The sequence below is a fragment of the Periplaneta americana genome, unplaced genomic scaffold (genome assembly GCF_040183065.1).
Source record: "Periplaneta americana isolate PAMFEO1 unplaced genomic scaffold, P.americana_PAMFEO1_priV1 scaffold_21, whole genome shotgun sequence".
NCBI classification, from domain to species: Eukaryota; Metazoa; Arthropoda; class Insecta; order Blattodea; family Blattidae; genus Periplaneta; species Periplaneta americana.
This window is the reverse complement of record NW_027185502.1, coordinates 3001130-3026118: the sequence shown is the minus strand read 5'-3', so window position 1 is coordinate 3026118 and position 24989 is coordinate 3001130. Positions and strand designations below refer to the sequence as shown.

Here is a 24989-nt window from a genome sequence, read left to right as displayed (position 1 = left end):
TTTCGCAATACCCTATTCCAATCAATTAACCATTATGTGGCTAGTAAATTGACAATGTTTTTGCCGCTTAATGTTGTTTCACCTCTGACATGAAAGGTGTAGGATATCATATGCATTTTAATTTCATGTGATTATGTCGTGCTTTTCTATAAATATTTCAGATGTCCAGGAAGCCAGTTTTAGTTTGAACCTGGCCAGTCACCATAACAATACTGTTATCCTAAATTATTTGTTATAAACTTTTAAAAATATAATTTTAAATAAATATAAATACAGAAAACAAGCTAAGAATGTGAATTATGCAAATAGGCCTAAATTAAAATGTAAACAGAAGAAACTATTGACATTCCTATTATAATAAAAGTATGAGGATGTAAATATAGTTAAGCCAAGTAAAACAATCTATGAAAGAATGAAAACACATCCCTTCAACATAATACGTAACAAAACGCAACATTATCTATTAAGTACATGTATGTACCAATTAGCGTAAACTCAGTGGACTTTAAATCCTGTAAATACCAAGTGGGTGAATGTAGAGTATCCAACGCCCACTGAACGAATATTTCACTTTTAGCACTGCCAATGTTGCGCTATAATCGTATATGCAAGGTAGGCTATAACAAAAACCTAAACTAACCAAACCTAACCTGTCAAAGAAGCAACAAGTTATACTAAATATGTGTAAAATTGGCCTATGTCTCTATAGTGGGCGGGACATAAGTAACATTGACCAAACCAACAAAGTGATTATATGCATGTACAAATTATAGATAGTTCTGACATATAGCAGGCATTCCGAATCTTCAACAAAACTGCAACATTTATGGGATCACAAAACAGCTGTTTACAATGACTTTGAAAACCAACGGCGTAACTTTATTGATATAGCAGGCGAGACCCAACAATTTGACTAGAATTCTGATACACACAAATCACAAATAAGAATATAAAAATGTGGTTAAACAATATTTAATAGAATAGTCAATTACTTTGTCATCCATAACCGTAAAAATTCCCAAAGACTGCAACCATTTTATTTTCATTTATTGTCTTGTTTTTTTATCACCAACACGCATTTAGTTTATAATACATCAACAATTAACGTTTGGTACGACCGCAAACATAATTCCATCGACACATACTTATATTGTAACATTAATTTACATTGGAAATCGGCATTAGCACAAACATGTATACTGTACGGTCAGCCTCCGGGTGACAGATAATTACAGTGTTGCCGACGTATGGCCCCGGCTTGTAACTAAAGAATATAATGCCAGGCGTTTGACAATAAAGTCAGTTGACCTCTTACAATCCAATATTTTTCAAAGATATTATCATGGTCAGCCATTGAAGCACAGATTTTGAGGTGTTCCGAATTCATTTCTTCATGTCATATAATATGAAATGATTTCTCCTTCACCATTTCCTTCTTAAAAGACAGTGAAATGAGAATCAACTTTTACACAGGGCTTCTACAAAAGATCTTTCTGTTTGGAACACATGTAATTTACGTTCTATGAAAGGGAAGATTTAGGAATGGACACTAATGTTGGGACCAAAATACTGTTGCTAGTCAAAGGAACAGATTTTGGAGGACAATGTTAGTGTCAATTCCAATGGGGATGCACAATAAGCCTTTTAGGGTGATGTGCAGAAGGCCTTTACGAGTCTTTAAAGACTCTCCCGTAATCTAACCTAACTTACGTCCTATGAATCTGAAGTGCATGAGAATAGCACCAATGAAAAGAGAAACTAAAAAATTTTAGTTGTGGCAACATTGTTTTCCTAGTTGGTAACACTGCCTCATTATAGTGAATATAAACAAAGTTGTTCATTGTTGAGGCAAAATGGCTGCTATAGAGGACAGAAAAGCTTGATTTTCATGTAAATCAGTCTGTTATTAATGTGCAACAGCATTACCGAACAAAGTTTGGTGCAGACTCACCCAGTGGGCCTACAGTCCGTAAATGGTACACTGATTTTAAGACAAGCTTCTTCCCAAGCGGTTGCAATTTCATCCATATCGACTACAGTTGCTGCAAGCCCTAAAACCAGAGGACAAGATGCTACGAAGAAATTTCTGCATAAGTATGCAGACTTTAATTGGAAATGATAAATTTATTTGTTCCGTGGTGTTTTCTGATGGAGCCACTTTTCATCTTTCTGGTAAGGTGAACAGACATAACCTCAGAATCTGGGGGTTGGAAAATCGTGTACCTATGTGGAACTTGACTATAGGCTTGATGTGTGCCATGTTACCAAGGGGGACACATTGAACATCTTTAAGTAAGGAACTAAACTTTTTAAGTTAATCCTTCCATTGGTACTATTTTCATGCACCTCAGATTCATAGAACGTAAATTACATGACTGTATTCAAAACCAGAAAGGTTTTTTGTAGGAGCCCTGTATTTGATGGAGATTTTCTTTTCCTTCTTAGCTCACGTGCATTCAGTTTTATGTACTTGTCTTGAAGCCTTTTTCTAAAAAGTAAACGTAACATAGTAGTTCTTGTTACTCTACTTTAATTTGTCTTAAGTGGATTAATATGTTACTTGACTTAATTTTCTTTATGTAATACTCGTACATTTCATATAGGAGGATATGTTTATTAAATAAGATATTTTAATATATGTGTTGTAGATATTCAGAGGATGTGTTCAGTCAGCATAGCCAAAAGTTGTCTGGGAGTAGTTCTGGCTCGGAGAATGAAGAACTGTCTGACATGTATTATGCTGGTGGAGATCATGGCCAGCGTCTTACAACTCTCACACATATCTGCGATTCATACAAGGTGGAACCTAGTAAACCACAACAAATTTTTAATGAATTAAAACCAGTATGTACATTTTATCTTACATGAGTTTTCTTCTCCTCTTTCTTTTTAAGCTTATGGTATTTTTAACCATTTAAGTGAGTTTAATACATTAAATTCTGGAGTATTCATGGGACAATTTTATATTATGTATAGTTTTGAAACAATTTATATTGTAGGGTGCAGTTATAATAACAAGGATTACAAGTACATGATTTTATTGATCAGTGGTTCATATTTATTGTAAAAGGTAAAGGTATCCCCGTAACATGCCATGAAGGCACTTGGGGGGCATGGAGGTAGAGCCCCATGCTTTCCATGACCTCGGCACTAGAATGAGGTGGTGTGGTCGGCACCACGCTCTGACTGCCTTTTACCCCCGGGAAAGACCCGGTACTCAATTTTATAGGAGGCTGAGTGAACCTCGGGGCCGTTCTGAAAGTTTGGTAACGAGAAAAAATCCTGTCACCACCTGGGATCGAACCCCGGACCTTCCAGTCCGTAGCCAGCTGCTCTACCAACTGAGCTACCCGGCCGCCCTCATATTTATTGTAATCACTAATATTTCCTAATTAATAAAAAGTTAAATTTCTGTCATTTATTACATTTGATGTTAGCTATATACTAACGTCTGTTTTCAATTACATGCACATATAACGTAGATTTGTGTAGCATTTTTTAAGAAATTGATTGTGATTTTTAGGGATCTGGAAGAACATTATCGAACAGACTTTGAAAAGTGCCTTGTTGAATATTGGGACCATTGGAAACTGTTAAACTAGAGTTGGAACAGAAATACCATAATGAAATGGACCTCTTGAGAGAAGAATATGGAATAAAGATAGAAGAACTTGTAAAGGACTTAACCAAAACTCATAAAGCAGAAATTGAGAACATAGAATCAAAACATCAAAAAGAAATGCAGAATCTGAAAGAAAAGTTAAATTTAGATTCCGCTAAATATTTGAATAGCATTCGTTTGGAATGTGCAAAAGAAGTGGAGACACGTAAAGCGGAAATGGCACAAGCTCACAGTGCCGAATTAAACAGATTGAAAGATATGTTTGAAGAGGAGTTAAAAGACAAATACAAGCACTTACAAATAAACTGAAAAAGGAAGAGGAGGAACACGTTGCAACCACAAAATCTGAACTGTTGAATAAACATGTGAATGATATTAAAAAACTGGAAGATTCGTTTGCAGATCATGTTGTTGATGAGATGGGGAAGACGAGTACAGACACAGCCCTTCAAAAAGTGAGTTTAATGTTACGTATTGTTTCCTATGTACTGTGTATCAGTAAAAATTACAGTGAAATCTCTCTGAAATAGCTACTGTAGTGGACGCAAACCTCCTGCATGTAACAAGAACCAAGAGCAGATCGCTAGGTGCTCTTTGTCTTTCCCATCAGTCTCGTCACTGATTACACTCTTTTCGTCCTGTTTATCACAGTCTAAAATTTATTATAATTGGTTCTAAATGTATCGTCCCGTCCAATCTCTTTTACAGGCTGTTCTTTTTGTAATTGTTCTATCTTGCCTTACATTGTCAGTTGTAACCATTCTTGAATTGCATTTTTTACAGGTGAGGGGTTCGGAATTTTATCAACAATTATTACTGAATGATAACTTGCATTATCGATAATAATTATACTTCCTTCTTCCAAAAAATGAATTGGTTAAGAAACCAGTCTTTAAATTTAATTTAATTTCATTGTGATAATGTGACATCAATTTAGATCGAACTTGCTTTATGGTGAAAATCCAATTTTGCTGAATGTACATGGCATACAATAAGTCTGCTCCCCTTCCCTATGAGTACCACTGATACAGCGTTACTTGAGGAGTCTTGCCAAATACATTTTAGTGTGTGGTTTTGATTTATGCATATCTCGTCTAAATAAAATATTGGTTTCTTGTCATAAGAAACTCTAATTTCATGCATTGTTTGAAGGAGATACAGCGATATCACTCCTCTCATAAATAATTTCTACCCGTCATTAGTTTTCTTGTGTTTAAAGCCTAAACTTTTCCGTATTCTCAAGTGAAAATAGTGGAGCCTGTATAAAAAATGTTGTTCGATATAGTAGTTGGAAATTCTCCACGATCATAAAGCACTACTTCTTTCTCGAAGCCGTCTAAATTTGTCATCCACTTTGGTATATATATATGTTTTCTTTGTGGTAAAACTCGAGTCTCTGGATCGAATTGTTTTGCTTCTGAACATATTCTGGATACCATAGATTAGTTTACACCACATATTTCTGAAGTTAAAACCTGACACTTCAAAATCAAGTTTACTTCTTTCTTCATTGCTGGGGGAAAAAAGAAGCTCTGTACACTCTATCATTTGTTATGTCTGGATATGAAACACACAACATTTTGCCTCTATTTCATTACTACCACTTGTGTTACTCAGTGACATGCTGTAACAGAAATATTTCTTCACACGGAAACCAGAAATACCTGCTCTGTAACACATGTCACAGCTTATATAACAGTAGGGAGGATCACAATATTAAGTCAGCTCGACCATAAAGATGAATTTTTTGGTCCTACAGAATTATTTGTGATGGTTATCATTTGTTATTAATGGTGTGGTGGGTTGAACTTCGACATAGCTCAGTGGTTAGAGCACCCAGTGCACAGAACTTAAGAGTCCTGGTTTCGATCCTCTGCGCTGGAGTGAATTTTTCTCCATTAATAACAAATCGACCGTGTGTGTTCGTTTTCTTATAACTGTGAATCTGAGTGATCCAGGTGTTCTAAGCAATAACTCTCTTGGCAAGCTACTGAATTTCAGAATAAATTTTGCGTGAGTGCCAATGATTGTTCCCCTCAATAGAGATACTTCTTGACTAGTCAGTGTTACACTCCTCTGATTCGCGGTAACTGTGAAACCACCCAGTCATATGCAGGAGATTTGCCGAAAAGTATAGTGGGTAGTCTACAATAACTACAGTACTACTTAATGTAACTAGTGATTGAAGAAAATAGAAGAGAAAATTAAATTTATTTGTTAATGAACAATTAAATAGTTTAAATTTTTTAGAGACCACTGATTTTTTCCATATTACGAGGTGTGTTTAAAAAGTTCGTGGCTTGACACATAGATGGTGGATAGGATTGTATATCTTTACAGATAGTAGTTCAGCAAAGTTACCTTCATGTTTGTTTATTCTGTAACTGTGACAAGCTTCTTGTACATATTCACAGACCCCAACAGTCAAATCAACATTTTACAATCATGAATTGTTTTGCCACACATCCATTATAGGCAAGCACATCACAAAACTAATACAAAATAGATTTGCTTCTAACTGCAGTCATAACAGGTGGAAACATCTATGAATAATGATAAAACATAAAATAAGTGGAGACATACTATATAAACAATGATAAAACTCAAAATAAGTGGAGACATCTATGAATAATGCTCAAACAGATGGCATTGAAAACGTGTCAACAATGCTGCCATTTTTAGCGGCATTTTACTTTCATTCAAGCACGAAAAATCATAATTTTCTGTTGACTACATTTTGTATAGTTTAATTTTCTAGTTACTGTGCTGAACAGATTGGCAAAAATGGAAAATATCAAGCTACATGCTGTCATGAAATATATCGTAAAATAAGGAAATAACTCCAGCAGAAATTAGAGAAGACATAGATACCACACTGGGGGAATCCGTTCCAGCATTTTCGTCTGTGAAGAAATGGGTGGCTTTATTTAAACATGGTCGAGAGGGTGTGGAAGATGACCCCTGCAGTGAACATCTAGTAACAGCAACAAGTGAAGAAATCATAGAAAAAATCCACAATATGGTTTTGAATGACCGTCAACTGAAAGTGCGAGAAATTAGCAAGGTTGTGTATCTCAGCTGAAAAGATGCACCACGTCTATCTTAGTCAGTGTCTTGGGCATGTCCAAGGTCTCTGCAAGGTGGGGTCTATGTTTGTTAATACCAGAACAAAAGCATGTCCAATGTCTAAGGAGATAATCATGATTGACTATCTAGCAAAGAGGAGAAAAATAACCAGAGAATATTAAAATCTGCTGCAGGAACTGAAAAAGAAAATTCGCGAAAATAAGCCGGGTATAGCCAAGAAGAAAGTGTTGTTTCATCACGACAATGCACCTGCTCACATGTCTGCTATCACAGTTGCTAAACTACATGAACTATGTATGGTTCAGCAGATCTCGCACACTTAGACTTCTTTCTTTTCCCAAAACTGAAAACTCACTTGACTGGGAAGAAGAGCAACAACCAGTTCTGATGATGGCCAATAGCAGGCCAAAACATGTCAGCAAGGTAACATAAAATTTAACACGTGAAAGTCATATAATACGTTTTCCAAAGTGATATAGTGTTAAAAGTTGTGTAATCAAGATATATAAGAAATTTTCATCAAATGAAGAGGCTATCGCAGTAGCAGAAGGCTTTTTTGCAGACCTCAAGGAATCTGTGAACAAGGAAGGTTTAGTAACACTGGAGCACCTGTAGGGCAAGTGTATGAATCTTAGAGGGGGTGGGGGTTATGTTGAGAAATAAAGATAGTTTCAGAATAATCCTAGTTTAATTTCTATGTCAGGCTATGAACTTTTCAAACAACCCTCATATTATCAGTTCAGTTTTGCAAGCATCATAGCAGATAATGGGAATAGGAACACTTAAGTTTTCCAGTTGGATTGCCACAGAAACGTTATGCGAGAATGTAATTCCTTTGAAGAAATAATATTTCAAATATAAGTCACATTTCTTGAATTGTAACAAAAATCAGTTAACAGTAAATGATGACCGAACAGTAATGTGTCTAGTTGAGTGAGTAACTGTGGTGAGATATTTCAATCTTCAGAAGAGGTTTGAGTTGGATTTTTAATACTGTTCATGAATGTAATATTTTGTATGTGTTTGTGTGTGCGTGTTTTTTTATTTTTTATTAATTTTTTAAAGTATATTTCGACATGTCCCATTACATAGGTGATATTATTACGTTTTGCAATTTCTGGATAATTATTACATTTTCATACTTTGAAATACATGTGATAATATACACAAGGAGAACAAGTCACAGTTAAATACCATTCCAAATTCTGAAGCTCTCAATTTTCTTACTTACAAATTTATCAATTACATAAGCAGTACCCTGTCGACCTGGTTGGCGAGTTGGTATAGCGCTGGCCTTCTATGCCCAAGGTTGCGGGTTCGATCCTGAGCCAGTGAGACGAATGTGAAATATCAGTATGAAGAAGAATATAATAAAAAATTGGCAGAAAAGGTTACAGAAATGGAAGAAAAATATTCTAAAGAATTAGAAATTAAGATTGAAACCGAAAGGAAGATCATGGCAGAACAGTTTGATGAACTTGCTAGTGTTTTAAAAATAGTGCAGAGAAAGAACAGGTTCGTATTTATATGTGGTATTAGACTGTGAATAGTAAATTGTATATTGTTAACTTTTTTCAGTATCCATCATTAAGCATGCTAGCTTGTGTTCAGAAAGCATTTTTTTTTTAAGTTTGGTCATACATTCGTTTGTCTGAGGTATTGAAAACTTGAATATATTTAAATGAAATATATTTATTTTCAAACATTGTGTCTTTTACAAAACTTCTGGTTGAAATTGTCTTTCTCCCCTGATTAAAAATAAACATTATACCTAGTCGTACCATAAATACTGTTATGAACACAGTTATAAAGGTTACTTACAAGAATTCTGAATATTGAGCACTTTTGGCCTTCACACAGTCCCTAAGTCAAGATATTTTAATCTCTTTATGATATAGATTACTTACAAGTATTTTGAACTTTGAGCACCATCGTTTTACACCTTTGGCCTTCAAACACTCCCTAAGTCTCTGTGGCCACTCGTCCATCAACTGCATTATGTATGGTCTCTTGAGGGAAATCTGCCACTGCCTTCAGACTCTCAATATTCAGGTGCTTCTTTTGCTGACAGTTTCCTCAAGCACTGCCCACAATTTGTAGTCAAGTGGGTTGAGGTCCTGACTAGCAGACCAATCACTAGGAGCAGTGAAGTCTGGCACATTTGCGTTAAGCCACTCTTGCATTAAATTCGCTTGTGAGTTGGTGGTGAATCCTGCTGGAAGCTCCATTGAGAAACAAGGTGTTGTTCAAAGGCTTCACAACAGGCTCCTTTTGGACTTTGGCAGAAATTTACACGCTTTTTCTTTTACAGAAATGGAGCTTAGTGATACCATCATATGCCACTTCCTGCAGGCAGGATAAGAACTTCTGAGTAGCCTAGGTGCTTTCTCACGAGCTTCTCGAGAGCTTGAAGCATAAACCCTGTCAGTTTTTGCCTGTTGAAAGACTCCTCAGTATTGAAGATATTTTCGTCAGTAAAAAGAATCCTCGTGTCCATTTTGAGCATAACACTGAAGAAAAAGTCTTGATTTAAACCTCCTCTGCTGTTTCAATTGCGGAATGAGGAAATGACATTCATTTCGCCAGTAAGCTTTCACCCCTAGGTCACTTCCGAGTATTCTGGACATCAGTATTCTTGAAACCTGCAGTTCACAAGCCAGCACAGAGTGTTTCCTGACAGAATTTTGCCGAATATAAGCTGCCACTGTTGAACCAGTCTCTTGGACCTCACGGTGTGAGGGAACCTTGCCTCGGGTGGTCACCTATTGTCCCTAGCTCAGTGTACCTCTTGATGATCTGAAAGACAAACATCCTGCTGATTTTAAATTTTTTAAGGGCTATGAAAATATCAGAAGCTGATTTCCCAACCCTATTAAATGCTATCACTGTTACACGATTTTCATAATCATTCCACACCATGATGAAAACTTCACAGAAAACACTGAACTCACAATGATGCTTCACTGCAAGCATGGAAAATAATCTTCAAAACTGGTTGTGCAGCCTCACTTAAAAGTTTGTAACGATATTTATGGTAAGACTAGATAGTCCTGTACGTGAAGAATTAGTTCTGGTCAGAATTAATGTTCATATTGAACATGAAAAGAGCGTTCAGATTATGTTATGCCTCGTAAATGTCTGTGAACTGAGGGTAAAAAATGTTCTCTAGTAGTTGAATATATTGGTTGTGGATTAGAATTAGTGGTGGTGGTGATGGTGGTAGTGGCAGCAGCGACACTGAAACTTTTTAAGATCATTGTGGTGGTAGTGGTAGTTGTAACAGTGACAGCAGTGACTGTGGCAATGGTGATGGTGGCAGTATTTATTGTTCATGCAATTGGATAGTTGTCAATTTTCATCATCCCAAAAGTAATACTCTGTTGGACATTCATGCTTCTGTCATTGATCTTAATGGCTGGCACATACGAAGATGGTCCAGGTCGTTGCACAGGATACAGTGGGGAGAAATGATTATTGACAGTTAGTGCAGATGTGCGGGCACACAATCTTGTGTAAAGTGTGCTACTGTCTCCTTTCGTGGAGAATCTCGTATTAGATCTTTATTGTCTATTAAAAGTTGTCACTTTTCCTTCACTTTGCAGTGTGTTCTCTGTGTGTAATTTTTGTATGAAATCTGCTTAATCTATGTGCCCTTCTTTGCTGGAGCATCTTCTTAGTCATTTCCTGTCAGACCACAGTGACAATATCTTTGTGGAACTGCATCAGAATTTTTAATGGTTGATAAATCTCAAGTATTCTTGTTAATGTAGCAGTTTGCATGTTTTGCCGAAAGAGAGTCAGTCACAGTTTAACAACTGTTTTAAATGAGTGAAAGTGGTATAACAACCTGTTTTAGTGCTTTATTCACTGCCTCCAACTCCCCACTGTAATAGGTTGGACTTGTGGCTAAAGAGATGTGGATTGAGAAGAGTTGACATGCCACTCCAGCTCCTCTAGGTCCATGTTTGTCTATTAATGATCAATCTGTGTATACTATATATATGCAACCAATCTTGTTTATGATGTCTTATTTGTATTGTCTCTAGTGTTAGAAGCCTTTGTATTTGGATGTTTGATATTAGTAATAAAGTTTGTTTCAGCACTTTTGTCCAGGTAGTCTAGTGGACACTTTGGGAGAAGGAAGAGTTCTGATTCCAGACTAATTTAATGTTCCCATGTTATACTTTTGAATGCATCCTTCCTAAGCTTTAGTTTTAATTGTGGTTCCTTTTAATTTCTTCAATAACTGTTATTGAATAGTCTTCTTAATTTTTATACAAAATTAGGCTGTTTTGCTCTATGTCAAATTGTAATGGAGTCTTGTTAGCAAGGATAACTTTCTGGCTAGTGTAGGTGTAGATTTAACACCACCTGTATAAATTCGAAGTGCTTGATTTTGCACCAACTCTTGGTTGTTAAGGACAGATTTGGTTATGATCACAAATGTTTCCTTATTATATTGACACCCATAATGCATTCAAGTAAGTTAAGATCATTGTTGGTTTTGTCTTTGTTTTCGTGGTTGTAGTCGTATCATTGTCAACCTCATTTTCATTGTTGTGATTTTAAAATTCATTTTCATCACAGATCCTGCTGCCATTGTTTCTGGCACTACTACCAGTCACAAGTATAACTTATCACCCATCAACACACACAATGACAAAATTAATAGTATGAGGTCTGTTTATTATAAAACATGATTTTCTGTGACATACCATTATTTATCCTCCAAAATTTGATGAACTTCATCAAAGTTGTTGTTGTTTGCCAATGCTCAGGACTTGAATTGACTCTTATTTTCTTGCGAGTATCCTAGTAGTGTTTTGTAAATTGAGCTGCTATCTTCTTAATTGTTGTGCACCTCATTAGATAGTTTTTATAAAAAGATCCTTTGAGGTCCATAAAGAGATGCACTGCGTTGCATCTGAAGGCGGCGGAATTAGAAGAGCGGTCATCGTGGTTCTAGGCAAGACTAACAGTAAAGGCTTTATACTGGAGCCAACTGTTAGATTTGAGATGAGCCAGACCCAACCATCTGAGATCAACAAAGAGAAACAACAAATTTATGCACCTACTATTCAGTATTTTCGAGAAAAATACCAGATGGAAGGCACCTGGAAAGTGCATGGTTTAATGATCGAAGCAAGGGGCACCATCCCACAATTAACTGTTAACACTCTCAAAAAATTTGGAATCCATGACATCATTCCTAAAATAATATAATAATACTAAACTGCCCCCCATTGAGGGTAGCCCTTACGGACTCAGTATATCCTCAAAAAAATTATTATACATACATGTAAACATAGATATTAAATTTTAAAGAAGGAAAACAAAGAAAAGGGCGTGAAAAATTACAATTGCTATTAATGTGGCACCAACCATTAAAAGGTCTGTGGCAATTCTGTAAAACAATTTATACCGAATATTAAAATCCCCTCCCCCCCCCCCCTTATTTTCGTTGATGTGTGATTGTAATAAATGTATGTATAATTTATATTATTTCTAAAATTCATGTTCTATGCTTATGTAAATTTGACTCATCTACTTACTGTAATCAGTTGTATGGATAATAATATTGTTTTTTTTTTTTGGCAACCCACGATGGCTGGGCAGACGATTTCTTGGAACTAAATTTATATATACAGAGTTTGAATCCATACAAAGATTATACTGGGAAGATTAATATATATTTATCCTATGTAAATGAGCAGCTAAACAGTCATGGCCAGTTGTTGGTCGAAAGATTGCAACTGATTTATTTCTTGATAAATATGGGATGGTGCTTCCTCAAAGTACTCTCTCTTTCCATTGATTGTGTTTGGGACTTCAAAGGTTGGCACTTCGCCAAGATTGGTACCTCAAGGTTGGTAATCCTCCATTAGGAGGGCGTCTACAAACATGATGATGGTGCTCTGTTGCGGCTAGAACATCAAGGACAATAAAGCACATTATTCTACAGTCCACTTGTGTTTTATTCAACAAGAAGAGCTACCAGGACTTTACAGATTGTAATGCACTTGTCCCAGAATTTGTCAGATTTGAAAGACTTGCTGGAAATAATTTTTTTGAGAGGTCCTTCAGAATCAGCTCTCCAGCCTTCACCAATTATTCTGAAGACTGAAAATGCATCCCACGAAGGCGTTTCTTTAACTTGGGGGGGGGGGAGAGGGAGGAATCACATGGTTCTAAGTCCTGGTTGTAGGAAGGATGAGTGAAACATTTCATGTTGATTTTGATGAGATACTAGCAACAGGCGTCTATAATGAACACCGATCAAAATACCCCTCATTTCTCGTGACAAACAACAACAGAATAGGCTGCAGTGGACTTTATGTTGTCAGCAAACAGCTGGATACATTAAGAAGATTGATTGATTGATGAGATACTTGGTAACTGCATTTGCTCTGAGGGGCCATGCATCATACTGTTGCAACATCCACCCTGTCGCATTGAAATATGGTCATTTTCACCTGATGTGATCGCTCATGGTCTTCAGTAAGCCTACACTTTTGTAATATTGTCCTATCGCAGTGTGTGTGTGCTGCTTACAACATGTTGAATGTCAAAAAGTGAAATGACTACGACCTTTTCTGCAGGTCCACCCCTTTGGTGTTCTTTGGTGTCAGTGGTGATAATGAAACTTTTCACACAGAGCTCTGTTGCTTACTCTCATGGTCAAAATGATGCAGCCAAGTCTTATCTTCAGTTATGATCTTCGAAAGAAACCCTTCATTTTACTCCTTCGACGTCCTTTTGAACTTCATACGAACTTGTACACGAACCTCCTGTTGTTTAGAAGTAAGCTGTCTTGGAATCCACCACACACTAACAAATGTCAGTTTTTCTTTTACATATGTATGAGCAGCACCTAATGAAATGTTCATGATCTCTGACAGCTTCCTTGGTGTTATTCGTTACTTTTCCTAACAATTGCAGCACCAGTGTTAATGTCTATATCTTTAAGAGCTGTGGTTAGAGTCCTATACATTCGTTCATTTAGTGTTCTGCCCAAGGGCAGGTCTTTCACTGCAAACCCAGCTTTCTCCAATCTTTCTTATTTTCTGCCTTCCATTTTGTTTCCTCGTATGATCCAATATATCTTAATGTCGTTTATGATCTGGTATCTTCTTCTATCTCGTTCACCATTTATTCCAGTGCATCCTTCATAGGCAGTTTCTTCTCAGCCAGTGACCCAACCAATTCCTTTTCCTCTTCCTGATCAGTTTCAGCATCATTCTTTCTTCACCCACTCTTTCCAACACAACTTCATTTCTTATTCTGTCTGTCCACTTCACACATTCCATTCTTCTTCATATTCACATTTAAAATGCTTCTATTCGCTTCTCTCCACTTCATCGTAATGTTCATGTTTCTGCTCCACGTTTTATTTAGTTTTTTTTTGAGAGTTCTGCAGAAAATGCTCTTTTTTCTATTAAGAGCTTCCTTGGCCATTGCTATCCTGCTTTTCACTTCCTGGCAGCAGCTCATGTTACTGCTTATATACACCCCAAGTATTTGAAGCTGTCCCTTGCTCTACTGCCTCATTTAGAATTCGCAAGTTTATCTTCTGTATTTTTCTTCCTATGGACATGTTCTTCGTCTTATTTGCATTTATCTTTATTCCATACTGCTCACAGCTGTCATGTAGCTCCAGTAGCATATCCTTTAGTATCATTTCCTCTTCTCCTAACAATGCCATATCATCAGCAAATCCTATGCACTTTATTCTTCCTCCTACTATCACTCCTTCCATATTCTGAAAACACTTATTTACTGAATCCTCCAAGTACATGTTGAACAGGATAGGTGATAAAGGACATCCTTGACATACTCCTCTCCGAATTTCACCTCTTTCTGACATTTCTTCTCCTATTCTGACTTTCATATGTTTCATATAAAGATTACTGTACAGTCTTCTCTCTTTCCAATTCACACCAATTTTCTTTAGGATCCCCATCAGTTTATTCGAATCCACTCTGTCAAAATCCTCTTCTTGGTCCACAGTACTACATACACTTCTTTATTCTTCTCTAGATACCTTTCGCTGATTGTTCGTAGCAGTCCAATTGCATCTCTCGTACCTTTTCCCTTCCTGAAGCCAAACTGCTCTTCTTCCAACTGTTCTTCCATCTTGGAATATAAACGTCAATTCAATATTCGCAAGAGAATCTTCTCCGAGTGCGATATTAGACTGATAGTCCTGAAGTCAATACATTTCTTGGCATTATTTTGCTTCAGCATTGGAATCAACACTGTCTCCATAAAATCTTCAGGCCATTTGCTTTTCTCATATATTTCGTTGTGTAATGATAGAATTTGCTTCTTGTCTTCACCCAAGCATTTCACTAATTCAGTGGGGATTCCATCAACTCCTGTTGCTTTCCCATTCTTTATTTCTTTAAGTGCTAGTTCAACTTCTTCGCTTAATATTGAAAATCTTTTTTCATCTTTTGATACTGCTTCTTCGTCTTCTATAACTAAATCATCTGCATGATTCCTTGTCTCCTATATATAACTCTTCTACATATATTTCGTCTATCTGTTTAGTATTCCTGGTTTGTCTGTTATTTAATTTCCATTGTCATCCTCTATCAACCACATGGATTTCCTGTTCTTATTTGTGAAGTTAAAACATTTTACTTCGAGGTACATTAAATCATATCTTCATTTTCTCTCAAAAGCCTCTATTTCTTCACCTTTGTCCTTCATCCCTCCTTCTTTTGCTTTATCAGTTTCTCTTCTTAGTTCGTTGTTTAGCTTCCTGTAGTTACTTCTACCTTCTTCTGTGTTGATTTTTTTCCATTCTCTCCTCTCCTCCATCTTCAACATTTTCCCCATGACCCAAGGTTTCTGAATTCTCACTCCTTCTCTGTATCCTATTGTTTCTCCTGCTGCTGTCTGTATACAGCTTTTTAAATGAGTCCAGCACTCATTACTATTCTCAATTGTGGATTCTAATGCAGTGGCTTTCTCTTGAAAATTCACTTCAAATTTTCTTCTGTCCTCTTCGTTCTTCAGTTTTTCCATGTTCAATTTCTTCGTCATCTGTCTTCCTCTTATCTTCTTCAAACGAATAGTCTTTTGCTGATGATTGGCTTCCATCTTTGAACTTTTGTACTGCCTACAAACAGTACTATAGGGATATACCTTAGCATACGATTTTTTAAGAGACATGCAGAGCGGCATATTGTTTGTTCGTCATGCCTTAGGTGAAACTAAACAGATCACCTGCCACCAGAAATAAACTGAACTATAGACAACACTTTGTATTAACAATATAACACAGAATTTAGAACTTTGTAAGTAACAAATTCATTATTGAATTCATTGTTCGTTATAGAACAGCCTAGATAGTAATGATGCTACCGATATTCTATTATTTATAATGGCTACTGCGACCATTGCTACTAACACTACTGCTACTGTCACCACCAGAACTGAATAAAATATTACAGGTGTTCATTGTAACAATGCAAGATATTTTAAAACTGAACTTTTAATCATTTGCATAATAGCTATATAATTTCAATCTTTTTCAAAGGAGTATCTCTGTAATACAATTTTTGAACATAATGTGTATTTTTTTATGTAGCTAATTGACTGGTTCTTCTGTATGGTTGTGAAACTTGGACTCTCACTCTGAGAGAGGAACATAGGTTCAGGATGTTTGAGAATAAGGTGCTTAGGAAAATATTTGGGGCTAAGCGGGATGAAGTTACAGGAGAATGGAGAAAGTTACACAACACAGAACTGCACGCATTGTATTCTTCACCTGACATAATTAGGAACATTAAATCCAGACGTTTGAGATGGGCAGGGCATGTAGCACGTATGGGCGAATCCAGAAATGCATATAGAGTGTTAGTTGGGAGACCGGAGGGAAAAAGACCTTTAGGGAGGCCGAGACGTAGATGGGAGGATAATATTAAAATGGATTTGAGGGAGGTGGGGTATGATGATAGAGACTGGATTAATCTTGCACAGGATAGGGACCGCTGGCGGGCTTATGTGAGGGCGGCAATGAACCTTCGGGTTCCTTAAAAGCCATTTGTAAGTAAGTAAGTAAGCTAATTGACGATGTATGCGATGGAGGGGGAAAGGAACTGGCCACCCTATCCCATTATCTCTGGCCTAGTTGCTTCATAATTGGTGCCTTGTTGGTATCACTTGTGAGATTCAAACCCTGTCTTGGACAGTTCACTAAACAACAACATGTATTTTTTGGAGAAGGAAAATCATATTTGCTGGATAAAATTAAGAATACTTGGATATGTAATGGGAATTGCACGAATTTGGTGAATTGTGTGTTAAGATCTTAGCACATTTGCACTTTCTTAAGTTAAATATAAGATTACCGGTAATGAAAATTAATGCTAAATGCTGATCATATGATGTAATTAAATGAGTAATATCATGCTGGTTTGCCAAAGTTACTATTGCTTTTTAACAGTTACATTCACAAATATATTATATTATATTATATTATATTATATTATATTATATTATATTATATTATATTATATTATATTATATTTATTTCTGTTGAAGTTATGATAATTATGCTACAATTTTCAGGACAAATTTATGGCAAATCAAAAGGAAATGATGTCAAATTTCGTGAAACAACATCAGCAAGATCTTCAGGCCTTGAAAATTCAACATGAAGCATTTCTTCAGTCAGTTCAAGAAGAATCCCAAAAGTTGTATGAAGATCAGATTCAGAAACTGAAAGACGAACATGACAAGAATATTAAAGCATTGCAGGAGGAAATCGCAAGACAGACAAAAGAACGAGACCATTGTAGTATCCAGGTGGTGGACGTAGAGATACATACAGATATCAGTAAAAATGATTCAGAATCACAAAGTACAAATGGAAATGCAGCTGTAGTCACCATACAACAATTACAAGATCATATTAAGAAGAAGGTACAAACTTAAAATTTTTATGAAGCAATTATTTTTGTTCAACACATGCTTGTTTGTTTTCTTCTGTTGTTCTGTTTAATTTTTCACTCCTAACAAGTATTTCTATTATCTGTATGTTTGTGTACTAAAAATGTGTATCTTGTGTGAACAAAATAGGTTTATATTTTACAAAAGTGTTAGAAGACAAGTACAGTCAACTCCGGTTATAGTTAGGCTTTGTGGACCAGCATATTTCATTCACTATAGCTGTGGTTCTCTAAAACCGAAGTGTCTGTTTTTATATTACTGATGTTGCTGTACATACAGTGTTAATGCCCATTTGGGACAGACCATGTTCAATATCAGTACTAATGTTTGCTTTACCTTCCAACTTATACACTTTATGGTTTGACATCCTGATGTTCACAGTTCGAAACTTGAATCTAATCTGGCCATGTAGGTAGTAGGCACTGGCCTATTTCGCACCTCTTCCCACTAGAGGTATACTACTGTGTACTCGGCCTTGGAATTTTCCTGGGTTCACTTTTACAAAGATGTGGGAGGAAGAGTTGAGAATCATTATACTCTTAATCCTTCTTGTATTTACCCATTGGTCATCACTCTACTCCCTTTTACAAAAGAAAACACTTTTTCTTCCTATTCTTCTAATAACCTCTTTTAAAGGGGTCAGAACTAATCCTTCCTTTATCCCTCACTGTACACTGTTCTCTTTAACATGTTTCAAGCTGTGCAGGAAGCTGAACAAATCCTTTGTCTTTCAATGCACATAAGGAGCAGAAGGTTTGAGATTTTGTTCTGAACATATTCTTGCAAGTTTATAGGAGAAAAGGGTTTCCTAAATTACCTTTTAGCCATTTTGAAATTACATTTTCTTGGGGACATTCTAGTTTTAGGTTCACTATAACCGAAGTGAGGGTTCACTATAAACAGAAATATTAATGTACTTTTTAATGTATGCGGGTGAAATAGTCCCACATTCAGATCTCCGGGCTGGAACATCTGCAGGACGTCATTTACAGAACATGCAGGAGGACTTACACAGAGCAAAAAAGCCGAACTACAAACAATCGTAGAGGAAAACGCGATAGATGTATTTATTATACAAGAAGCAAATGTATCAAGAGATCAACTGAAATACTTTCAAATTTCTGGATTCAATATATATATTCTCCCCAAATCACGTCAAGTAGCTAGTGGAATTCTTGCAGGTGTTAGAATAAACATTTTATCAAAATTTAAAGTTATAAAGGAAATGCAACAAGAAGACAAAGTAGAAATTATCCAAATTGAAATCTGTAAAGGAAATTCACATTACACCATATATGGAATATACAATCCACCTAATAACAACCCTTGTCTGGATATAATAAATATACACCGAAAAACGATTTTGATTGGCGATTTTAATGGTCATTCACCTAAATGGGGATACAAAGACTATAATGCTAGTGGCAAAACTATTGAAGATCTATTAAATTCAAGCACTTTAGAACTTATTTACAGGAACGACGATTGTCCTACATACTTACATTATAATGGTCAGTGTACAAACCCAGACCTCCTGTTAGTATCATCAGATTTGCAAGATAAGACTACACGTGAAATCATTGAAGACCTAGGATCAGATCATAGAGCAGTTATTGCATCCATAATACATTAGAACAAACAAAATAATAACAAACCAAAACCAAAATACTCTTGGAATTTTAGAAAAGCTAATTGGGCAAAATTTACAGAAGAGACCGAACAAAAATTATACTCCATTGAATACGAAGTATGTACAGATAAACTCAACAATACAATCTCAAACATAATTCTCGAAGCAGCAAAAAATTGGATTCCAAGAGGACAAATTAAAAACTATAAACCCTTTTGGAATGCAGATCTATCAAAGTTAAAAAAAGAAAGGGACATAGCAAGGAAAAAAGCAGAATTGTCCAACAACCCAATAGATACACAAGAATGGCGAAGAAAGGCAGCAAAGTTAAAAAAAGAAATCTATGTAGCCAAGAAAAATGCATTCAGTGAATTTATCGAAAAAGCTGATTATAGAAAAGATGCAAAAAAAATATACAGATATGTAAATAAAATCACATATCAAAGAGAAACGAGGAAAGAACCACTCAAATTTAATGGGAAAACGTTCACTTCCAGCAGCTCTACTGCTGAGGTCTTTAATAAGCATTATAGCTCTCAACATAAACTTTATCCTGAAGCTAAAAAGAAGCAAAGGCAGATCAAAAAAGATCTCAAAAAATTTAAGAAGTGTCAAGAACAAATAAACGATATATTCCGCAAAGAATTCACCATAAGAGAACTAGATTCTGCAATCCATGAGTTAAAAGATAAAAAATCTCCTGGACCTGATAAAATATATGCAGAATCTCTGAAACATCTTGGACAAGAGGGAAGAAATGCACTACTGAAATTATGTAACCTATCATGGACTTCTACTGTACCTACAGAGTGGAAAAAAGCAATAATCATCCCTATTCTAAAAAAAGGCAAGAAAGGTGATGATATAAATAATTACAGACCAATTTCTTTAACAAGTGTCATTGCAAAAACAGCAGAATGTATGATTTCAGCGAGGTTAAATTGGTTCTTAGAAAGTAATAACATACTAACAGCAGCACAAACAGGATTCAGACAACACCTATCTACAAAAGAAAATACAATTCAGCTCTCCCAAGATGTCAAAGAATCTTTCAACAAAAATCAGGATACGCTATCAGTTTTCATCGATTTTGAAAAAGCATACGATTCAGTATGGAGGTATAAACTACTTGAAAAATTCACAAAAATAGGCATTCAAAACAACATGCTAAACTGGATCACTCACTTCCTTTCCCAGTGTTTCTGTGCTACAAAATACAATGACAGTACTTCCAAATAAAAATGGGCCTCCCACAAGGTGCAGTACTGAGTACAACCTTGTTTAACATCTACATCAACGATCTCCCCCGAGCTGTTTCAAGCGCAGAAATAAAGACAGCTCTTTTTGCAGACGACATGGTCATGTGGACATATTCCCCACAAATAGTCAAATCCAAAACTTCAATGGAAAAGGCTCTGATCCTATTAGAAAAGTGGACTGACAACAATTTGACGGCCATAAATACTGATAAAACAACGTTTCAAATATTTAGCTTGAAGGAAAAAATCTCAAAACTATATCTACAGTTGAAGAAAACAAACCTGAGACAAACATATGAAACGAAATATTTAGGGGCAATTTTGATTCAAAATTATCTTGGAAAAATCATATTGAAGCAGTAGTAAACAAATCAACAAAAAGACTTCCAATTTTAAAGAGATTAGCTGGAGCCAAGTGGGGTAGTAATCGGCAGACTTTGAACATCACGTAAAAAAAACATTCATCAAGCCAATACTTCTCTACAATGCAGAGGTATTAATTACAGCAAATAATTTCAACCTGAATCGACTAGAAGTATGCCAAAATCAGGCCCTGCGACTAATAACTGGTGCAGCAAAATCAACCCCAATCACGGCAATGCAAGCCCTAACACAGAACCCTCCAATATGTCTCACTCTAGAGGAGCAGGCACTAACACACCATGAAAAAATGCTACGGTTAACAACAACAAAATGGGAAAAAAGACTGTTACAACCAACCAAGTTGAAAACACAAACAAGTTTCCTGTCCAAAGTCACGGAAATAAAAACAGAATTGAATCTCCCTAAATCTAAAGAAAACATTTTAAGCAGAGAAAACCCTCTAACATTCGAACCAATTAACATTCAACTAGATTTAGAAGAACCAGTTACAAAATCTGAAACTTCCAAACCTGTACTAAAAGTGCTGGCATTAGAAGCTGTGAACAATAGATACCCACCAGAAGAATGGTTACATATCTACACAGATGGGTCTACTATCGATAACAACTCAGGATCAGGAATTACGTGTGCGTTATTCTCATTTTATCAACCAGCAGGACATCATACAACAAATTTTGATGCGGAAATAATGGCTATTCATATCTCACTCCAACACCTACTATACAGAATAGATAAATTTCAAAATGCTGTCATTCTCTCTGATTCTAAGGCAGCATTATATGCAATAAATTCATATAAAATGATGTCAATCCAAATTAAAGAATGTCACAAAATGATCCAACAACTTCAAAAACTACAGAAAAGAATTCAATTGCAGTGGATACCTGCACATTGAGGAATTGCTGGAAATGAAACTGCTGACATTCTTGCCAAAAAAGGATCCAATTTAATTCAGAATACAAATACAAGCCTACCTTTTACATCCATCAAAAGACTAATTAAAAATAAATATAAAATCAAGCAAAACCAAGCACTATGTACCAAAGGCAAAGATAAAAAAATGGAGCATTTTAATAAAAAACCAGAAATTATTCCAGAAATCCCACGTAAATCTGCAGTAGCAAAATTCAGACTGCTTAGAGAACACGATTATTTGGCCAAACACTTGAATAAAATAGGAATTTACACAAATCCAAATTGCCCTCTATGCAACAAAGAAGAAGAAATGACTGAAGATCATCTACAAACCTGTGAAGTTCTACCTGATGGATCCACCACAGAGAAATATTGGAGAGCAAGAACGCTAATGGCTTCGTTGCCAAAGCCCGGCATTAGATAACAACAACAACAACATGTATGCGGGTTGGACCAACGATTTAGGTTCACTATAGCCGAATGTTCACTATATCCATAGCCGACTGTACTTAGCTTCGCAGACTATTCAGAGGATAATTAACTTACATGGTTTCACTTTTTCAACATGTGACCTTATGAATGTGTCACTTTTAATTACTTTAAGGCTGCAAATGTCTAGATAAGTACATCTATTATCAGGTGGTACATCTTACTTGACAATATGTGTCAGAAGAAGAACAATTGTTTGTATGCATCTGAATTCTGACTACTGTAATATATGTAACTAGTCAGTGATATATGCAATGGAGGGGGAAAGGAACTGGCCACCCTACCCCATTATTTCCTGGCCTAGTTGCCTTGATGATATCCCTTGTGAGGTTCAAACTTGTCTTCAGACAGTTGAGTAACAACAAGACTGCAAAGTGAGGTTGATTCTTAACTTCACGTATATATCAATTCTATTTATAAAATGAAATCAAGTAGTAATAAATTGCAATTATTTTGCAATTTACTATTATCAAGTCGTATATTTAATTTCACGATACCTGCAGAAACCATAATTATGCCCTAAAAAATAAAAGCGAAGTATAAAAAAATGCTTATCAGCATATATTTTTTTTAATTTGCATGTTGTATCTATTAAATTCAGTTTAACAATACAGATATGATCACTGTTTCTCCTCAATGTTAAAATATACATGGTTACCGGTACTACATTATCTGTCTTCATAGTGTATCCAGCTATTTGGTGACAACAGGTGTTTCACTATGTTCCACTATGAATTTCTTCTTCTTACAAATGATAGGTAAAAAGCACGATGCTGGTTGTATATTTCAGCAGCCACATTCCAAAGATGGGGTGGTTACTGCATGATAAAAGTACTGTAATGGTAATATTTTCATTCATATGTGATTTGACTAGGTCCCACTGTCATCTTCAAATGTAAAGAGGAGCCTGCTACTTGTTTTGATATCTTACTTTTAACATGAAACGTTTTAAGTAGGGAAAAATGTTTGTTAGCATTTATATAATTCTCAATGCACATTTTGCTCCTTAGTGGGAGTACACTGATGCAACCTGCAACACATCCTTACTTCTTAGTGGCAGCATGCTGCTGCAACTCAGAACATACCATTATTGAATGCTGTATTTATTTTCTTGCACTGGTTACGACATTCATTAACATTTTTTTTTTTGTTTTATGATTATGCTAAGATGATTTCTATCAAGTGGTGACATACGAGTATTTGATATCGTACAACCACCAACCATTTAAAATGTTCCACGCAATTATAGGGATAGAATCCCTGCCGTTGTTTTAGATTTTGTCATCCATAATCATGAACAGGACAGTGGACTAAAGATATGTCCCGGTCACACAAGTTTGTCATCTTTTCATCTCCTTTTTGGGTGTCAATGTCATGTCATCCAGTGGGTTTGTAAGCAAGAGCTTGTTTCTTCAGATGTCTAGGATTCATTCTTAAAATATGACTCCACCAATTTTTCGTTTTATTTTTTATTTCCCCCTTTAAATCAAATATTCTCAATTCATTTGTAATGGTGAGGATCTCGATGAGTATATCTTGCAACTGACGTTAAGAAATCTCATTTCGGCTGTCTCAATTTTCCTTTTATCTCTACTATTCACTGCCCAGTTTTCAAATCCATACATCAGCATAGGTACTCCCATAGCTTTATAGTATTTAAGTTGTGTGTCCTTTCTAGTCTTTCTTGTCAGAGATTGTTTAATTGTACCACACATACATTGAAATTTGTTGAATTTATTTTGTACATCTTCCTCTTTATCATAATTATGTTACACTACATTCCACGTAATTAAAATGGCAGACTTGTTCTATAATTGAATCGGTCAGAGCTAAAAGGAACTAAGTCAAAATATGCAGTTTTGAGTTATGCAACAATTTGAACAATGGATGACATCTGCATCGAACAGTGGAAGAAGGAACTAAGACTTTTAAATATTCTTTTGTCTTCTATAACATAAAAATATATACTTTGTGTTATTAGTGGAATGGTTTTTGTTTCTCCTGAAAAGTTGTGAAAAGTGACTTAGTTCCTTTTAGCTCCGACTGATTCAATTGTGTTAATTATTATCTTTGGTCGTATGGGATACTTTCCTAAAACTGCTATAACTTTGTCTTCTTAACTGACACTTTTAAATTATGTTCGGCAGTAACCTTGCATAACTGCTGAGCGGCTGTTTATGACTCATCCTCTGAATTGGCAAATATTACTTGATCATCTGCAAATATTAGAGTTTAAAATCTGTGAATCTAATTTGAACTGTGTTTTGAGTTTGTTTTGTCATTCAGTCATCACTGCATTAATCTAGGCATTCATAGTACAATCTGTCTACTCGAAGGAGGTTAGTTTTATAGTATTTACTGCTTTCAATTTACATTCTGAGATGTTTTCCTTTTTATCTATCTTGTGGGTAAATTAATCTTGGATACTACTGCAAAATGATCAAAGCTATGATATGCTTTCGTCTCTGACCAATGGGGCAAATTTACTATTAACAATAATGTACTCTATATTTGGAGGGCCATCATCTTCTCTCTTGCTTCCCAATACTTCTCTACCAGTGTTGTGGAGGACAATCCATTAGATGGTCTGAGTCCATTGCGATGTTCTGGTTGCAGTTAGGATTCTGCAGTAAACCAATGTGGC

At 35.8% G+C, this 24989-nt stretch overlaps 2 protein-coding genes across 7 annotated transcripts in view; one reads left to right on the top strand and one right to left on the bottom strand.

Moving 5' to 3' along the window:
- The window catches only part of LOC138693789 (uncharacterized), a 180436-nt gene that overhangs the window by 49971 nt on the left and 105476 nt on the right, over window positions 1-24989 (bottom strand). The window contains exon 1 of one of the 6 annotated variants that reach the window (XR_011330447.1): window positions 1711-1740. The exons of 3 other annotated variants lie outside the window; for them this stretch is intronic. The gene's annotated coding sequence lies outside the window, so the exon portion shown is untranslated. 2 more of the 6 variants (XR_011330450.1, XR_011330448.1) reach the window with 2 other exon arrangements.
- The window catches only part of LOC138693791 (centrosomal protein of 112 kDa-like), a 56863-nt gene continuing 33682 nt past the window's right edge, over window positions 1809-24989 (top strand). Inside the window, exons 1-3 of the mRNA XM_069817590.1 lie at window positions 1809-2172; window positions 2649-4077; window positions 17288-17641. Of these exons, the coding sequence (XP_069673691.1) occupies window positions 4042-4077; window positions 17288-17641 (390 nt within the window). The 5' untranslated portion in view covers window positions 1809-2172; window positions 2649-4041. The remainder of the gene's footprint in view (window positions 2173-2648; window positions 4078-17287; window positions 17642-24989) is intronic.